Source organism: Lathamus discolor, chromosome 2, assembly GCF_037157495.1.
Source record: "Lathamus discolor isolate bLatDis1 chromosome 2, bLatDis1.hap1, whole genome shotgun sequence".
NCBI lineage: Eukaryota > Metazoa > Chordata > Aves > Psittaciformes > Psittacidae > Lathamus > Lathamus discolor.
Genome location: NC_088885.1, coordinates 25683355 through 25699954, shown reverse-complemented (window position 1 = coordinate 25699954; position 16600 = coordinate 25683355). Strand labels below are relative to the sequence as shown.

At 36.2% G+C, this 16600-nt stretch overlaps 1 protein-coding gene across 3 annotated transcripts in view; it reads right to left on the bottom strand.

Annotated features, from left to right (window-relative positions):
- Window positions 1-1393: 1393 nt before the first annotated feature.
- Window positions 1394-16600, bottom strand: part of UMAD1 (UBAP1-MVB12-associated (UMA) domain containing 1) — an 82954-nt gene continuing 67747 nt past the window's right edge. For all 3 annotated transcript variants that reach the window (XM_065666199.1, XM_065666197.1, XM_065666198.1), the window contains exon 4: window positions 1394-2997. In XM_065666199.1, coding sequence (XP_065522271.1) covers window positions 2740-2997 — 258 coding nt within the window. In that variant the 3' untranslated portion in view covers window positions 1394-2739. The remainder of the gene's footprint in view (window positions 2998-16600) is intronic.

Here is a 16600-nt window from a genome sequence, read left to right as displayed (position 1 = left end):
GCTATGATATATCTTTCAGTTCTAAATAATTTACATATCTATGCATAACACAAAGCAAACAGTTCTACTGCAGTTCTCATTATTATATACAGAAAGGATAGCCAGGGAGGTTTACTATTTTGATATCATTATTGATTATATTTTAATAGGTTTTAATTTTTTTAAAAAATTAACTATATTCGTTTTTTGGTGTTCAAATATTTGATTGACAATATACGGAACCATTCAGTATTTGTTGACACTAACAGAAACACAGATCTTCACATATATCCTATGCAATAATCACTTAACATAAAAGGTTAAACATCTTGCATGAGTAATTCACATTTTTTTAATGAATTAAGACTCTTTGAAATCTTTAATTTTCTGAAGATTTTGTGCCACCTTCATATTAGCAGTAGGCATATAGTAATATCCATAAATCTTACCAATTTATAACAGTTTAAGTGTACTTTATTCTTATCCCAGTGGGAAGAATTTTACCTTTGCTGTCTGGATACCATTAGGCTTCAATCCACTTTTTATGGATGATCTCAAGCAAGGGATAGGTTTGTTCCCCAGGTCTGGCTAAAGAGAAGGCTGTCAGTAGACACAGTCCAAGTACCCTTGCTCATTACTAGTACTCTTGCTAGATGTAGATTTTACCCTTTACAAAACATGACGAAGGATGAAGGCCAAATGTTTAACCTAGTGTCCACATTTCTCATCATGGGTGAATACAACCTCCTCCCTACTCTCCTTTGCTTCCCCTCTTCTTTTGAAAGGATGCTTGTGAGTGTAACAGAGCACAGTTCTGACAAGATGTAATTATTTTAGATAAATTAGCTAACTTTTGGCAAGAAATGAATGCACAAAATTACACGCCAAGTCAGCTAGAAAAGAAAGAACAAGTATTGTGAGTTTGTCCAGTCTGCAACAGTGTTTTGCAGTTCTGCTTCTAGACCAGCTGAGCTGCAGAAACTTTTCAGATCTGAAATGGACAACTTGAATGGAAACACGCTATTTGCAGAATGATTATTTTTTTAATGATTAAATATAAATCAATCATGAAAATTAAATTTAGTGCTTCAGGTATGTGTTAACTAAAAAACTAGCACACAAACCACTTCTAAACAACTTCGTAAGATCAATTCTTCCTTATAAGAGTTGTGAGTACTTCCCAGCTCACAGCCAGATCCTCAGAGCAGAGCCATGGATAAGACCTAAACCACCACACAGAATACATCAAATGAAGTGCAATATATTTGATCAAAAGGACCCCTATTTTAAATGGCACTGAAAAGATTTCCAAATTGAATTTCCAGGTTCAAGCTCCCATGAAGTCTGAATGGTCACAGCTATAGTAAACAATACAGGTGAAGCTGAGTAATAAGTTTCACGCATAAGAAATAACTCACTGTTATTTAGCATGTTTTTTATTGGACTGCAGCACAGATACTGTCCCTGAAACAATAACTTCAAAACATTTATGCACACAGCTGTCAAAAATATTAACTACATACATTTAAAAAAATCTAAACCACAAATATTTAACAACCTAAGACGTATTCACAATGTAATTTCCCCATCATTTACAGTATTTCTCTCAAAAACTGTAAGAGGATGCAAGTCTGAAAATACATGTATTTTAAGCTACCACAGAGCATAGAAAATATATGAAAATATCCACTAATGTTTGGCACAATATAAATATTCTACCCCAAGAGAAAAAACAAGTGGGTTTTTTGTGTGACAGATCATTATTCATCAAAAATCATGAAGTTACATCAGAGAGCTGTTGCTCATGCAACAGCAGCTCTGGTTTTAGTTGGGGAAAGACATGCTTAAAGCTTGTGAGCAGGGGACACAGTGGTCTGTGAGAATGCATGTTTAGGTACTTAGCCATTTAATTTAGCTGGATAAGAAACAATGTAATGTTTTCCTGTTGTTAAACATTGCCATGTGTATCTCTGGCACACAAATTGAAAAAAGAAGGGTGCGACCATTAAAAGTACGTGTCCTGAGATTTCCTTCTTCAGGGGGCAAAGAGGTTAAAATGGAAAAGCTGATCTGTGTATAAATCAGGAACACATGTGGTAATGAGAACAAACAGCAGCTAACAGGCAGGAGGCAAGGACTTCTCTAGGCACAACATGAGATGACAAAAATACCATCTATTGGAAAGGGAGCAGAGCAACTGATTTTTACCTTGAAATTAGTAAATTTTACCAGTTCTATCAAGTCTTCATAATTATTTAAGTACTCGTAATTAACTCTGAGTTTTGAAACCTGGTCTAACTGAAAAGCTGTCTGTTCAGGAGTGCAAAGCAATATTGCTTTAGTGTTAATACTGGTTTCTATCTGTAGAAAATCAGAGGTGATCTTAACATATGCAACAGGATCTACGTGTTTACTATCACAGTGAAATAACAAAACAGTGCAGGCGTGTGTAGACTTCATCTTAAAGTTATGAAATGTTTGTGTCTGCAGCCTACCTACTGGAAGTAGATATCAGCAACCAGTCTCAGGCTGAAACAATTTTGCTTGATCTCTTTGGAAATAACCAGAATATTTAACATAGTAAGTTACAGTTCACTTAAAGCTAAGAAATACAACATGGTTGTGAATAAGAATCCTTTTCACACAATTCATCTGATGCACCAGTGGTAAGTCCCCCAAAATATCAAGTCGATTAAAGTAAGTCTGTATCTTCACCTTAGGACTTTTTCCTTGAGACAGACAGAAATACTAAAGAAAACATTACGGATCACAAAGCACTGAATTTTCAAGGGTAAAGTCATACCAAAATCTTGATAAATTATCATTGATGTCGTAGGTGAGCAATCGGTCAGGAACGTCATTACGGGTGCCCTGTACTGCTAACACATGTGGTGCTAGGGCAAAGGGTACGTCACTCAGAAGATCTGACATGAAAGGGCTGCTTTCCAAATTTTGACTCCTTTCATTTCCCACCTCGGCACTTGATACACTCAACTGCGATCGGTGCCCTGTATTTGTCTAAAGAGAAGAGAAAAGCAGAAATTTAGACATCATGAATCAGGCAGCTAAGGCTTTGTGCTTAGAGTCTTCATGACCTACTAATACATGAAGAAAATAATAAATAAAAGCAGTTTCAGAGTTTGGTTGAAGTACATCTGAAACAGCAGTTCCTAATTCATGTTGATATAATTTTTTGGGTCAGGTTGACCTGAATTAACGCTAAAACAACAATGGATTTTTTTGATGATTAGTAAGATTTCTCAACCTATTGTTACTCTGCATTTATGAAACCCCTAAGTCTGGTGGGACATTTTGTCATGATGTCCAGTCTTGTTTAGGGGAAATGACTTGCATTAGAACTCCTTTCAGAAACTGATGCAGCTCTGTCTTTTGTTCCCTTTGTGCCTTTTCAGAAGTTGTCCAACAAAGGCATGACTGATGATTATAAAACACTCTTATCCCAGTTATTTCAAAGTATTAATGATGTTGCTTTCCAAATTGAAATGAAATTGCAAAATTGGACTAGCAATAGGAATTGCAATATATGCATCGCCAAACATGCTTTATAGAAAAAGTCAACAAAACTTAAAACAAACAAAAAACAAAACCCCAAAACCCTTGAATCAAAACAAACAATAAAATAAAATAAAATAAAATACCAACCCTGCTGTATAAAAGTCAATATAATTTACAGAAAATGCCAGCAGATAGGATGCTGGACCCAATATACTTGCAAGCTTTGATAATGGCCTACCAATATGACCTTATTAAGTGTTTATCCTAAAACTTCTATTGCTTTAAAAACAGAGACAAGACTATTTACTCTGCCTCTAGAAATCAAATCTAACTTTACTATTTATAGCAATAAAATGCTATCCAAACTGATAGCTCTCACATCATCTCTAGGAATAAGATGTTTGTAATATGGACTTTTGTTTTGTATAAGCACACATAAGGGAATCTTCAGTAATTTGCTCAGAAGTGATTAACAAGACATGTCAAAGCCAAGAACATTAGACATGAATTTCTGATTGAAGTTCTGACTTCTTCCTTTCAACCCTCCATAAACAGCACACAGCCAGAAAAATCCAAAGCTTATGCTGTTATTAGGGAAGGGAGAGCACTGAAACCTTTAAAAGCTAATTTGGTATTCAACTGATCATAAGAGTTAAATGGATCTAGTTGTATGAACAATGCTTTCATCCTAAATTTTTCCATGATTTTGGGGGGAACTGTGCTGCTCAAGATCTGACGTGTGCTGGAGGTGACTGTTACAGAGAACCTGAGGTTGTAGCTGTTTGGCAGAAGGACAGTTTGGGCGGTGAGGTGGTTTGTTTTCTATCCTGGGAGTAACTAACACTGCTAAGCATTTAGCCAAGTAAAAGTCACTTTGCTTCTCAGAGGAAGGACTGGATTCGACTTGAATGCAACCTGAGCACTACTCATTCCTCACATAATCCAACATTTCATCTACTAGGTCAGATAAGCAAACATTAAACCTTCTATTAAACTGTCAACAATGAAATAGATAATCTTGCCAATCTATGTCAGTTCAGAGTCAGTACTTAAGTGACTAAGGAAGCTCACGCCTGCATAAGCTACTGGGTCAGAATAGGTTAGTGGTGCTGCACACTTTGAAATGGACCCTCATTTGGAAGCTTTTGTTTATACTCATGAAGACTAGAAACTTAAAGCTTAAGATACACTTCCCCAAATCAGTAATTGTTATATCACAGGATAATAATAATGAAAAATTTCTTAAGGTTAAGAAGTTTTATTAAAAGGAATGACTGCTGCATGTAAATACTAACCTTCCTTGTTATGATCCAGTACAAAAGATGAGTGAATGAGCTCAAAGGGGTCAAGTGAAGAAAACATCTTTCCACTGAGCTGCTGAGATTCACTTCCCAGTAACAGAGCCTGTTTGACTTTTCCCCATTTCCTTCAGATCACCTTCTGGCTAGTTGCTATAAAAAATTTATTTTATAGATATGAAAAAGGAAAGAGTAGTCCCATCTTTGTCTATTATTCTAGGCCACTTCAGAGCCCTCTGGAGACAGACAGGGTATGTCACTGGGTTTCTCCTGCTTTAACAATATTCTCTAAGCTATTGTAATACTGACATGTCTGTACTACATAACCCCTGAAGGTACAATTTACAGATGATGAAAAGTCTGAAAGACTGCATAGTTCTCCTACTGCAGCTTTCCAAGCTCTAAGCAAAAAAAATCCAGGCAACAGCACCATAAGTCTGTAAGTTCAGGAAAAACCCTAAAACGTCTCGTACTTGTCTGTCCTAATCAGCACAGTTACCTTCAAGTGGAAGATCAGCTCTCACTTTAAAGAGGATCTTAACTTCTATAGCTGCTGACTGATAACAAACATTTAGAGGAAGTCTTCCTTCTTGTCATGGCCAAATAGACTCAAGGTGTGCATCGTAACAAATTCATAAACATCTTCTATAGACATATTCTTTTGCTAAGAACACTGCCACACAGAACATTTATACTAAAGATATTTACCAGAAAACTCCCACAATACTTCAAATAAGTACTTAATTTTGTAGCTGTTGTAAACTTAAAAACTTCCCTTAATTTCTACACTGCACTGCACTTTCCTTCTTGAAAGAAATAACCTGTGGAGAATTTATGGAGGTGCTGGTATTTGCTTGTGTTAAATCAGTCCCATATTCTGAAGGGGAGAGTGGAGCCAGAAAGCCCCAAATGAAAAAACAGGAAAAGGCTACATCGAGGAATCAATTAGACAAGATCTTCAAAGACCATTCTGCTTCCCCCCACTCCCACATTCCAGGGGAAAATGATCCCTCACTTGCTGTCGTATTCCCATAGCTCAGATGATAATCAGAAATCCCTAGAATCTAATGTTTATTTTGTTTGGCAAACTATACTTTTATGAACACCTGTTTATATCTTTATTGTCCCACAAGCTGGATGAACTCAATTTACAATGCAAATTGCACTATCGTGTGGCAAAAGTAACTTCAAAGAAAGAAAAAAAAAATTAAATGGAGAGAGCACAAAGCATTTTGGATCTTCTTTTTTCCCCAGAAACTTTACCTTTGTTAGAAGGGCACCAAATGGGCAGCCCCAGAAATTAAAACCCTTTCTGCACACAGGAGATACCATGTATTACAATGACAGAGCAAGAACCAGCTTTTCCTACTCTCAGGTCCCTCTCCACATTTTAAAGCAAGACTGCAGTAAGGAAGGATGAATTACATTAGAATTATTTTACTGTTCAACATTACTTAACCATACTCAATCTCTGCATAGTGTCAGCAAGGTTCTTAATAGTCTATAGATTCTGATCCTACTTGAATAGTCAAAACAGTATCGTAAATAAAGCCCAAAATGGCCGGGAGCAACGTAGTACAGAAAAGTCAGGAACAAAGAAAAGCGTCAGGTCAGTATAACAAATTCCATAAGCTGATCTTGGATCAAACTGTCTTCTGCTCCCAGTATATCCAACCCCTCCAGAGAAGGTCTTAGGCCCAATATGACAAGATATGTTTACAGCATAAATGAGAAAAGGACTCAAGATTTCCTGTTTCAGTTTCACATACAGACCATTACTATCTCTCCCATGAAAATGTGTATTTTTCACTATCTTAAAATGTTCACATTCCTTTTTCATTTATAGCAAGTCACGTTTTATGTTACTGTTACTGTGCTGACATCCCAAAAAATGATGAAAGGGGAAAAATACAAAACCTGTGAAGGATGATTCTTTAATGTAGAATGCAAAATCTAAATCTGGTAGAAAAACTCTGGACAAAGTTTACCTGGAAACTTAACTGAAGATAGGCTGCTGTAAAACTCTGTCATGTTTTCAGTTTAAGTCCTGGAATAATCTGGAGCCCATCCCTTTATCTAGTACACAGTGTGTCATAAGTGTTATGGCATAAAGACACTCTTTAAATGGGGTGAGACATATGCTGGAGAATCTGCACAGTGAAAAAACCTTGACAAAGCCAACCTGACCATCAGGCTTTTATAGTGACTGTGATAATGTAATGAAGAACTGGACACACTAGCAGAGAACATCCATCTCCCATCAGTGCTGAGATCGCCCAAGCTGGTTACAATGCAGACACCAGCACAAAGCTATGTGATGCAATCAAAGTCAAGGTTATGAAATAGCTTATGTTTTCATGCATTCTTTCTTCAAGCATATATAGAACTGCAAGTCCCAGAGAATTTGATATCCCGCATTAGTCACACAGGTTTCTACTTAAATGCCTAACTTATTTACCCAGAATACAATCTATTCAGAGCATATTCTCTGGACATTAGCTAAACAAAGCACTGCCAAATGCTATGACACACAATCCTGCTATGAGAAATATCAATTGAATGGACATAGAAGATCACCAAATAATTTACATTTCACCAAGCATCAGGGAGTCAGAAAAAACAGTTAAAATTACAGAAGGTATGGTAATCAAATTTAACTTAAATAAGCAAGGTGTTTTCTTCATTCTTGGTTTGCAATCCAAATGAACAGGGATAAAAGAAACAGTATGCATATATATATATATACATATATATATATGGTAGCTGCCACCAGATAACAATTGTGCTCTGATAGCATGGGTGCTATATGTCATTTCAAAACTAACAAAGTATAAACTTATCCTCTAAGGTAAATACTTCCTTTTTGATTAAAAAAAAAAAAAAAAAAAAAAGAGAAGAGAATTTCTCAGCTGCCTTTAAAAACATCTAATTTGCTGCATCTCTGTCTGCTAACCGTAAAGCCTGCCAAGAGTCTCATAAGGAAGAAAACATGCATAGTTTACAATGTACTGAGAAGCTGGATTTACAGTGCTCTGAAGGAGCATCAAAGATCAGTGCTAGCATTGTTGTAATCCAAACTATCAAACAAGGTTTTCTAACAAGAAGTGATTCATGAAAAGAAAGTTCTGTAAAAGAAAAGGGGGGGGGGGGGCAAGGAATTTTTCCAAAAGCAGACCAATTTCCCTTAAAAAGACAGCCTTGAGAAACAAACAGTATATTCAATCTTCTGGAATATTTAGCAAATATCCAGCAATATCATAATTATGACAGAGACCTACAGAACTACTGGTGATATAAAAATATTAGCTTTATTTCAGGCAATTTTGTGGTATTACAGCAAACAGTGTATCATAATGTATCTCAGAATTTTTTTAGCATTATGCAGTTATTTCTGATGTATCTAGAAATGGAAATTGTTTTAGGTGATTCTTCTTCCATTTGTGTTTCAGCTGATGCTTTTTAGGGTATTCACTGGGCTTTTTTTAGAAAATTTGTAGGGATTGCAGAGTGAGCATCTCCACTGATGATAATGATTCCCTTCTCAAATCAGAACAGTAATGGCAAAGTGAAACAGAAGAGGAAAAAAACATTATTCACAAGGTGCTCTGAATGTTTAACACTTCATATTAAAAAATATAAGATAGGAGAAAGGATTAGTAAAGGAAATTAGCTGGAGGTGTGGGAAGTGTATATGACATCATAGTTTTTAAATGCCACAAAAAACCCAACCCAAAACATCAATAACAACCCCCCACACACACACAACACACCAGTAAGTGTGTATCCTTACAGAACTGTAAGAAAGGAAGAAACACACCCAGACAAGCACAATACAGATGCCTTATGTGAGTCATGAGAGCTGCTGTGCTTTCTAGTCTCACTCAAAAGTTTAGTCAGCATCCCCTCCAGGGACGCAAGAGAAAAGTTACTTCTCTTTGGGAGAACAAAAGCAGGTGGAAGTAGTAGTGCCGGAGACCCCGTAGCGGCTCATTGCCGTATCCAAATGGCTTCTGGTCTCCTTCTTTCTTAACAGAAATGCAGTGAATGGGATTGTAATACTAGCCTAAAACTGGTGTTGTCAGTGGTTGCAATAGGGCAGACTTCTATGCCTGAAAGCTTCAGGCCAAGATTGAACCCTTGGAGAGGCTTTTAGAAGCAAGAATGGCTGTCAATGGAAATCAGCTTTCCCATTTGCTTTGGGCTCTTGTTTCCAGCTTCTTATTACTCTCATTCTGTAATACAGCAGTGATTTGTCTTTCTTAAAGAGCTCCTGCTACCTGTAAAAATTTTGTGTGATCAGTAGGCAGCATGATTTTTCTCCATTTATCAACATAGCTGTTCAGAGTAAAGCAGAACCAGATTTTAAACTGAGCATTTAGGAATATTTTTACTGATTTGTGGCATACTTTTTTGATATTTTTCTTTTTCACTTTCTTCTTTAAAGCATGCTTTTCAGCCATTTCTTAGAGTAGAACAGAATCAAGGTCAGGTTAATGTTCCTGAAATCTTAAAGAAAAAAATTCTAAAGAAACAGTGAAAAGTACCTCTGACATTCTACAGTTTTTCATTATTATAGCAAAGCTCCCCACAGAGTATCCTGGCCTGCAAAGAACAGTAGGGGAATCTTTGCTAAACCACATATTCAGTGTCAATAATGATGTACATTTGTACATCCTTATTGGCATTAAAGCAACTAGATAAGTGCAATTATTCAGAACCAGCTTTTTCTCTAACGATTTGGTATTTTAAATGCAGAATGAACTTTCTGTAATTACTACATGCTCCTTGTCCTCCCAAACAGCTAAAACTGGTAATGTCTGCAGATGGGAAGAATTGTGAGGTTACCATTTGAACTCTGGATACTCTGAATGTTCCATGGTTCAAGTGTGTTAGTTTCAGTATCCCAGTAAATATGAGAGATGCCTCTAGTTTTATTTACGAAACACTTACGGAATATAATCCTATCCTGAAAATTATTCTCAAATACCACAAAGGGCTGCATTACTAGTGTCCAAACAATCTCATTTGTTCATCCTAGGAAAACAAAACACGTTTTTCTTTGTTAACAATTTCACAAACTCAAAACAGAACAAGATTAAGGTTCTATTTTTACTCAATCCCCTATAATAACAGTTGGGCACAGGAAATATTTGCGGGGGGTGGGGGTGGTGATAAATTTAGCAAATATATTGACCTTAGGAGCAAAACTGTATAATGATATTTTTATTCCTAATTCCTACTTCTATTCCTTCACTCCTAATTCCTATTTTTTAATTACTTCATTCAATACTTTTTTTTAAAGACAGAGAACCAAAACATCTTAAAGATGAGAAACTATAAACAGGGACAATATGCAACATGAAGAAAGACTGCAGAACTAAGAAAACAAAAATAATAATGAAGTAGAAAAGGATTCTACATTTTTATTAAAAATGCTTAATTACCCACCATAACTAAAATAATTATACTCTTATCTGTCCTTCTATCTCAACCAATTTTAGCATTTTTGAATCTGACAATCGAAGAGCTGCACCAGCTGTGCCCCCTCTGCAGCAGTCTTCCTGTTCTTGCTGCCTCCCTGTGCCTCTCTGAGGCCCCTGAGCTTAGGGCACTGTCCTAACAGGTGAATTTTGTACCACGTTCTCCTCTGCAACATGAATACCGTGATAAGGATTATCTCAGAAGAGAGAGGTGTGTGTTCAGTAAGGAACAGTTTATCTAGTTCCTCCTTTCCTTTGAAGTACTATGCAAGCTATTCATAGCAAAGACCTCATACATTATAATAAGCAACATGAACAATATTCAGCATGTTCTGTTTCTACCAGTGCCAGGAAATGTTACTAACTAGGCCAGATTTTTCTTCTCTGTAGCATGTACACTGAAAGATTAAAAAGTTCATGAAAATTACTATAGTAAGTAAACTGCCAATCAGAAGAACTGTAATTGAAAATGCAGGCAGCTCTAGACATCCAGCAGTGCATTCCAAAGCCACAAATCAGATGTGAAGGGCAAGTCAATATATTGCAAAATGAACAGAGAAATCTGATAAATGCTGATAATGGATTTGTTCTGTAACTTCAGTGTCATCCAAAAGCACAAAGTATCCACATTTATTTTCCTGCTACCTTCATTCCTGATGGAATAGGAACTCGTGTAAACTTTTCAGTATAGCCAGAGAATATACAATTTTTGTAAAACTTTAACTGCATATGAAATTGACAGTATTTAGATAATCCTTTTCAATTTAGCAGCTACATTTGGTTGATGCAGTTAGTGACAACAAGATCTGAGTTTCTCTCTACTGCTCCAAGCAAAAAAATAGCCTGAAGACTTTCTGGGAAGCTGGTATCCTGAATAGGACAAGCTTAGACAAACTGGGTCTGCCTCCTCCTCTCTACCTCTTGCTCCCAACCCCTGCAAATTGCAGAAGCTTCAACATAATAATCTATTATGGCAGGATAAAGATGACAGTTTCTCTGAGATGGTAGATATCCATGGAGCAGAAGCTCTAAAAAAGAGGGATAATTCTACATTCTCTCATTATTGTACTAAAATGCATGAAAATCCAAAGACTTGAATAGGAAAGGAAGCTGTCTACTTAAGAAAAGAACTTAGACAAGTGAACATAAAAAGCCAGTAAGGAAATACTTAGCAAACATGGCTTCACACATTAAAAAAAAAAAAAAAAAAAAAAAAAAGCACCAATAAATTTTTCAGCAAATTGAAACAACTGGGAAAAGCTGCATAAATCAGAAGTTATTGTTTCAAGACATCTCTCCTTGAGTAATTGAGGTCATCTGCAACATCCGTGAAATGTCTCCATAGAATGTAAATAGCAGTGAGCGGAAAAAGACAGAGGGATAACAATTTCCATCTACAATGAGAGGAAAGTAAAAGGAAATTATCTTGAATTTGGTTTTCAGAAAAAAAGCTAATTAAGTAGAGTGAACAGCAAAGAATTACTAGTCTGAACCCAGGAGTTCTTCAGTGATACCTGCAAACAACATCCTCAGCCATGCTTTCAGAAGTTCTGCCAGGTATCTAAGCCCCTGTATCTTCCTAATGGTCTCTCTCCTCAGTCTTGAAGAACATAAATGGATTCTTAGGCAGATACGTGAATAAAAATTGCTGTACTAAGTGCTTTGTACTGAGATTTTTATCATGTTGCTTAAAATCCAAGCATGTGGCAAGACTAGCAATATGTCCTGTTTACAGATATAAAATATTCTAATGCCAAAATCAGTGAATTAGGCAAGATTCTCTTAACACAACTTCCCACCTGCTTGAGAGATTCAAGTCAGTGAGAGAAAGGAAAGATGGATATTTGACTTTATGTTCCTCCATATGCAGTCTGTACTTGGAGCAGATGCCAACAGCACCTTCAACAAACAGGTTACCAGGAGCCAAAGTTTGTAAAGCTTCAATGTAAAAATACTAAGACTGAGTTGTCCCCAGCGCCTACTGCTTAGTCTTCTGAGATGCAGGAATAAAAGCATGATGACTCTTAACGCAGTAACGGATCAAATAATTAATTAAATAAACATAAGGAAACAAATATTGGCCATTTCCTTCAATTAAGATGGCCTCTAAGGTGGCCAGAACTTAGTTCTCTGCCAGAGGAAGATAACTGGACCATAACGAAAAGGAATAAGGGTACTTTTTTTTTGCTTTAAAAATAGATTTGCTTTTATCAAGCAGGACTACTAACTGCATTACAACAGCAGAAAAGCATTCTTAAAATTTGTAATACCGTGGAAGGAAAGAAATTTGCAATTTCCATTTTATCTTGCAATTTCATAAAGTGCTTTAGAACAAAATTTGACTATGTACTACCTAATGCACAGTCTTTCACAAATCTGATATGACTAAGGAGTGGTGAAGCTTTGGGGATTTAAGGCAGAAATTACAGCAGCAGCACACTGTGGTGACAGGATCACTACACTGATGGAAAGTACAGAAAAACATATTCCTGTCTTATCAATATTAGCATGGTGGACTGAAATGAGTCAGTTTTCATGTTGTGTTTCCTTTCCATTAAAAGGAGTGCCCACTGCTATTTTGCGTTTCTGGTTTTCTGTGGGTTTTTTTTTTTTGGGGGGGGGCTTTTTTTGTTTTGTTTCCCCAGAAAGTGGCAACAAAACTAACCTAAAGACATTGTTATTTTCCTTACATGGTGTTTAAAGTAATTATTAATAAACTGCCCTATGCTACAGTCTTTTAGCCACCATTTTATGCTAATGCATCATGCTGTAATTATCACTGTACCATCAGGCTGTATTAGCACACAGTCTCATCAAGCGATGTATGCATTTTAGATCAATTTTCATATTTGGAGAGCCCAGAAGGGTTGCTCCCAGAGGCAGAATGACTGACCAATCTATTTGTTGACAGCAGCGAAGTGAGCCAGCATTACCGGCTTTCATCTGACTGCATGTGTTTGGGGAAGAGATACAGGATAATCAGTAGTTTCATCTGGGGATTAAGCTGGTCAGAGGATCCCAAAATTAGAAGAAGGCTAAAATATGTGATGAGAACATCTGGGCACCCAGTTTGAGCTGCTTCTGCTACAAATAACCATTCAATGCAACTGAGTAAGCATGCAATTAAGTCAAGCATACAGTGAGTCTGCCCAAACTAAATAGGGAGGTATGCAAATTGTGCTTCTGGATACATGTGCCTTGGTCACTATTTGGAGCATACATTCCTTTACTAAAGCCTAGCTCTCAAAATGAAGAGGCTGCCAATCAGTCCAGTTTTATGACTTTATGAACTTCGTACATGTGGGTACATACATTGCTATATATAGGCACTAAAAAAATGAAAATACACCATGCTTCTGTGTCTGCATGTCCCTGCAGGAGATGATTTTGTCTTCTGTTGCTCAGACCTCACCAATCGTACAAACTGACCATGAGGGAGGGATGCTCCAATGCATCTGTTATGCTTATGTGTATTTGCTGGCCAAACAGAACATTCAAGTCTCATCTTAAAAGACTGTAAGGCTTCCTCAGTTCTTGTAATAAAATCTTAACTGAAGTTATACAAAGGCTTTAACAGTATTTCACACTTGCAAAGTGCTATAGAAAAATTCTTTGTAAGAGAGTGCTGTATTAGTTTTTGAAAACAAACTGTTTTCCAAGTTCAGAGAGGAAGCTGGTGACAACCATGTTAATTCACATCTCTCAATTCTCAACGCAGTTCCTTATATCTAAAAATAGAATGCTTCCCTTTAAGAAAAAGACAATGGACATAGCATTCTTGATGTTACTGTGATTACTAGGTATCTAAAATAACCCCAGCCATGTATCATGTTACACAGATAACAAGTCTAACTATTCACTTTAGAACTGAGCAAAAACCCTACAAGGCGATACTCTTACAAGACACCCACAGGTCTTGCTGGTTGACCCTGGGTCAATAAATTACACAAATCAGAGTTTATAAAATGTTATTTGTGAGGCCATCACAGCTAATCCTTCGTGACATGCAGAAGCAGACTTTTTAATGGATAATGATGTTGCCTAAATTTTACATATGTAAAATACCTGATGTATTTATATATAATATACACCCTCCTCTCTAAGTGGCCCAACTGTTGAGGGCAGACTTAAGTCCACTAGTCCATATATGCTGGAGAACTTCTTTGTCTTCTTAGAAGACTTCTTACATATTTTTGTCAATTATCAGATAGTGATATGAATATTACAATATAATGAAGCATTGTAAAGTAAATATGCTGTGTCAAAGTAATAGTTGTAATATGCAATAGTTGATGTTTTGGGGTGACTGGGCTATTAAACTTCATTCTCATTAACATCATGACCATATATTGTGCCTTTCTTATCACACGGCAGCTGTGCTTTGTATGCACTTCTGATATGTGGGTGTGCATGTATCCCTCAAAGAACTGCCAGCTATTTGCTGTATATACAAAGGACAATGGGAGCTAAGAAAGATTATGTCCATTGCAGCCACCAACATTAAAAACTAGGCATCCTTCTTTAAATGTAATATAAAAAATTGACTTGCTATAGCTTAGCTTATGATCATACATATAGCTTAGCCTACGATCATACACAACAGTTCAGTAAAACATAAGATCTTTCTTCTTGACAGGTGTAGCATTCAGAGAAAACTACATGCTTGATGACTTGCTGCAAGACAGCCTTATTCTAGTCGCTTCTAAGACTGGATAATTTCATTAAGTGATTATTGCTTACATACCCAATTAAGAAGATAGAAAATATGGACCAACATGGGTTAAGGGCTTTATATGTGAAAAAGAAGATACTGGAGTTAATATGACATATGACAAGCAATTAATATAACCAGGCCATGACTAGAATTCTAGCTTAAAAGAGCTTAATAAAAAAAGCAAATCTAAGCAGCAACATTTTCTAGAGACACTATATTTTGTCAAAAGGGAGCAATCACAAACATTGGCCAATAATTCTGAATATAAACCACCTTCGCTAAAGGAAATGTAGGATATTTAAAACGATGCAGTAAATCTAGCCCAGAACTCGCTTCTTGTGATTTTAAATATGGGACCCTCTAAACCATAAACTAAGAGCTGCGTGACTGAACAAACACAATCAGTTACAGCTCCTTTTCCAGTAACTTGCAAAAACAACCCAGACAGCCAAGCTTTAGTAAAAAGTGGGTAATAACAAGTCTGAAAGAAACAATTAATTTCAATTTAATTTTTTTAATACATAACTTTTTTTTTTAAAGAAAACAAGGTAACAGTAGCATTATTCATGCCCTAAAATTATATCAGGTGATCTGCTCAAAATGATATTTTAAAAGTCTATCAACTTAAGCAATACTTGCTAATTTCTCTAGAAGAATAAAAAGAATATTTTTTCCCCTACTCCGTGCAGTTACAACTCCTATTATCCCTTCTTTGATATTTTATATGTTATACTATTTCTGTCTTTCCAATTGACTAACATGACTCCTAACCAGATGCCTAGGAAACTGTTACTTACCTATCCAGAATCCTTGCATGGCAGCTTTACAAAGGAGCAATTTAATGAGGACATTATTTGCCAATTCAGATATAATTTTTGTTTTCTAATTCATTTACATACTTGCCCAAATTGGTGTACATAAGTATATGCAGGAAACCATAGATAATATTAAATTTACTTCAAGACACATGGGCTTGCTATCTGCTACATTCTCAGTTTTTAGTAGCAAATTTTGAAAAGAAAGGGCACGAGAACCATTGTAATTCATAAAGAAAACTACATTCCATGATGATAAGTATCACAGCAAGGTATATAATTAAGAGTGGCTATAACAACAACATATAAATTAGATAATTATGGATTAAGCAATCCCTTGGGGGATTCTATCTTGCCCTAGAAAACGTATAACAAGCTCCTTAGATAGAAGACAACAGCCATTAAGTATCTGAGGGAGAAATAGGACTATGAAGAAAACTGAAAACAAAACAAGAACACACAGCATGAGGAAAATCTTAGTTTGCAATCTAAAGACAGCTCTCATTTTTGGTAGTTTATTTTAATACTCTTACTGGTACAGTTTTCACCCATTAAATCTGCTGACATCTGTTGGCTAAAGAGCGCATGTAGGCTTGTCAAGAACTGGAATATCAAATAAACACAAGCTGCTTCTTAAGGTGACAGTAGGGAGATACAAAACACTGCAGCTATTACCAGAAATGTAATTTTTGTTGTTGATGTTGTTGTTTCTTACATCAATTTAATAATCCCAGGTGTCCTGGACACCAGACATGCAATAATCTTCATAAATCCTAATTCACAGCCATACCATCTGTC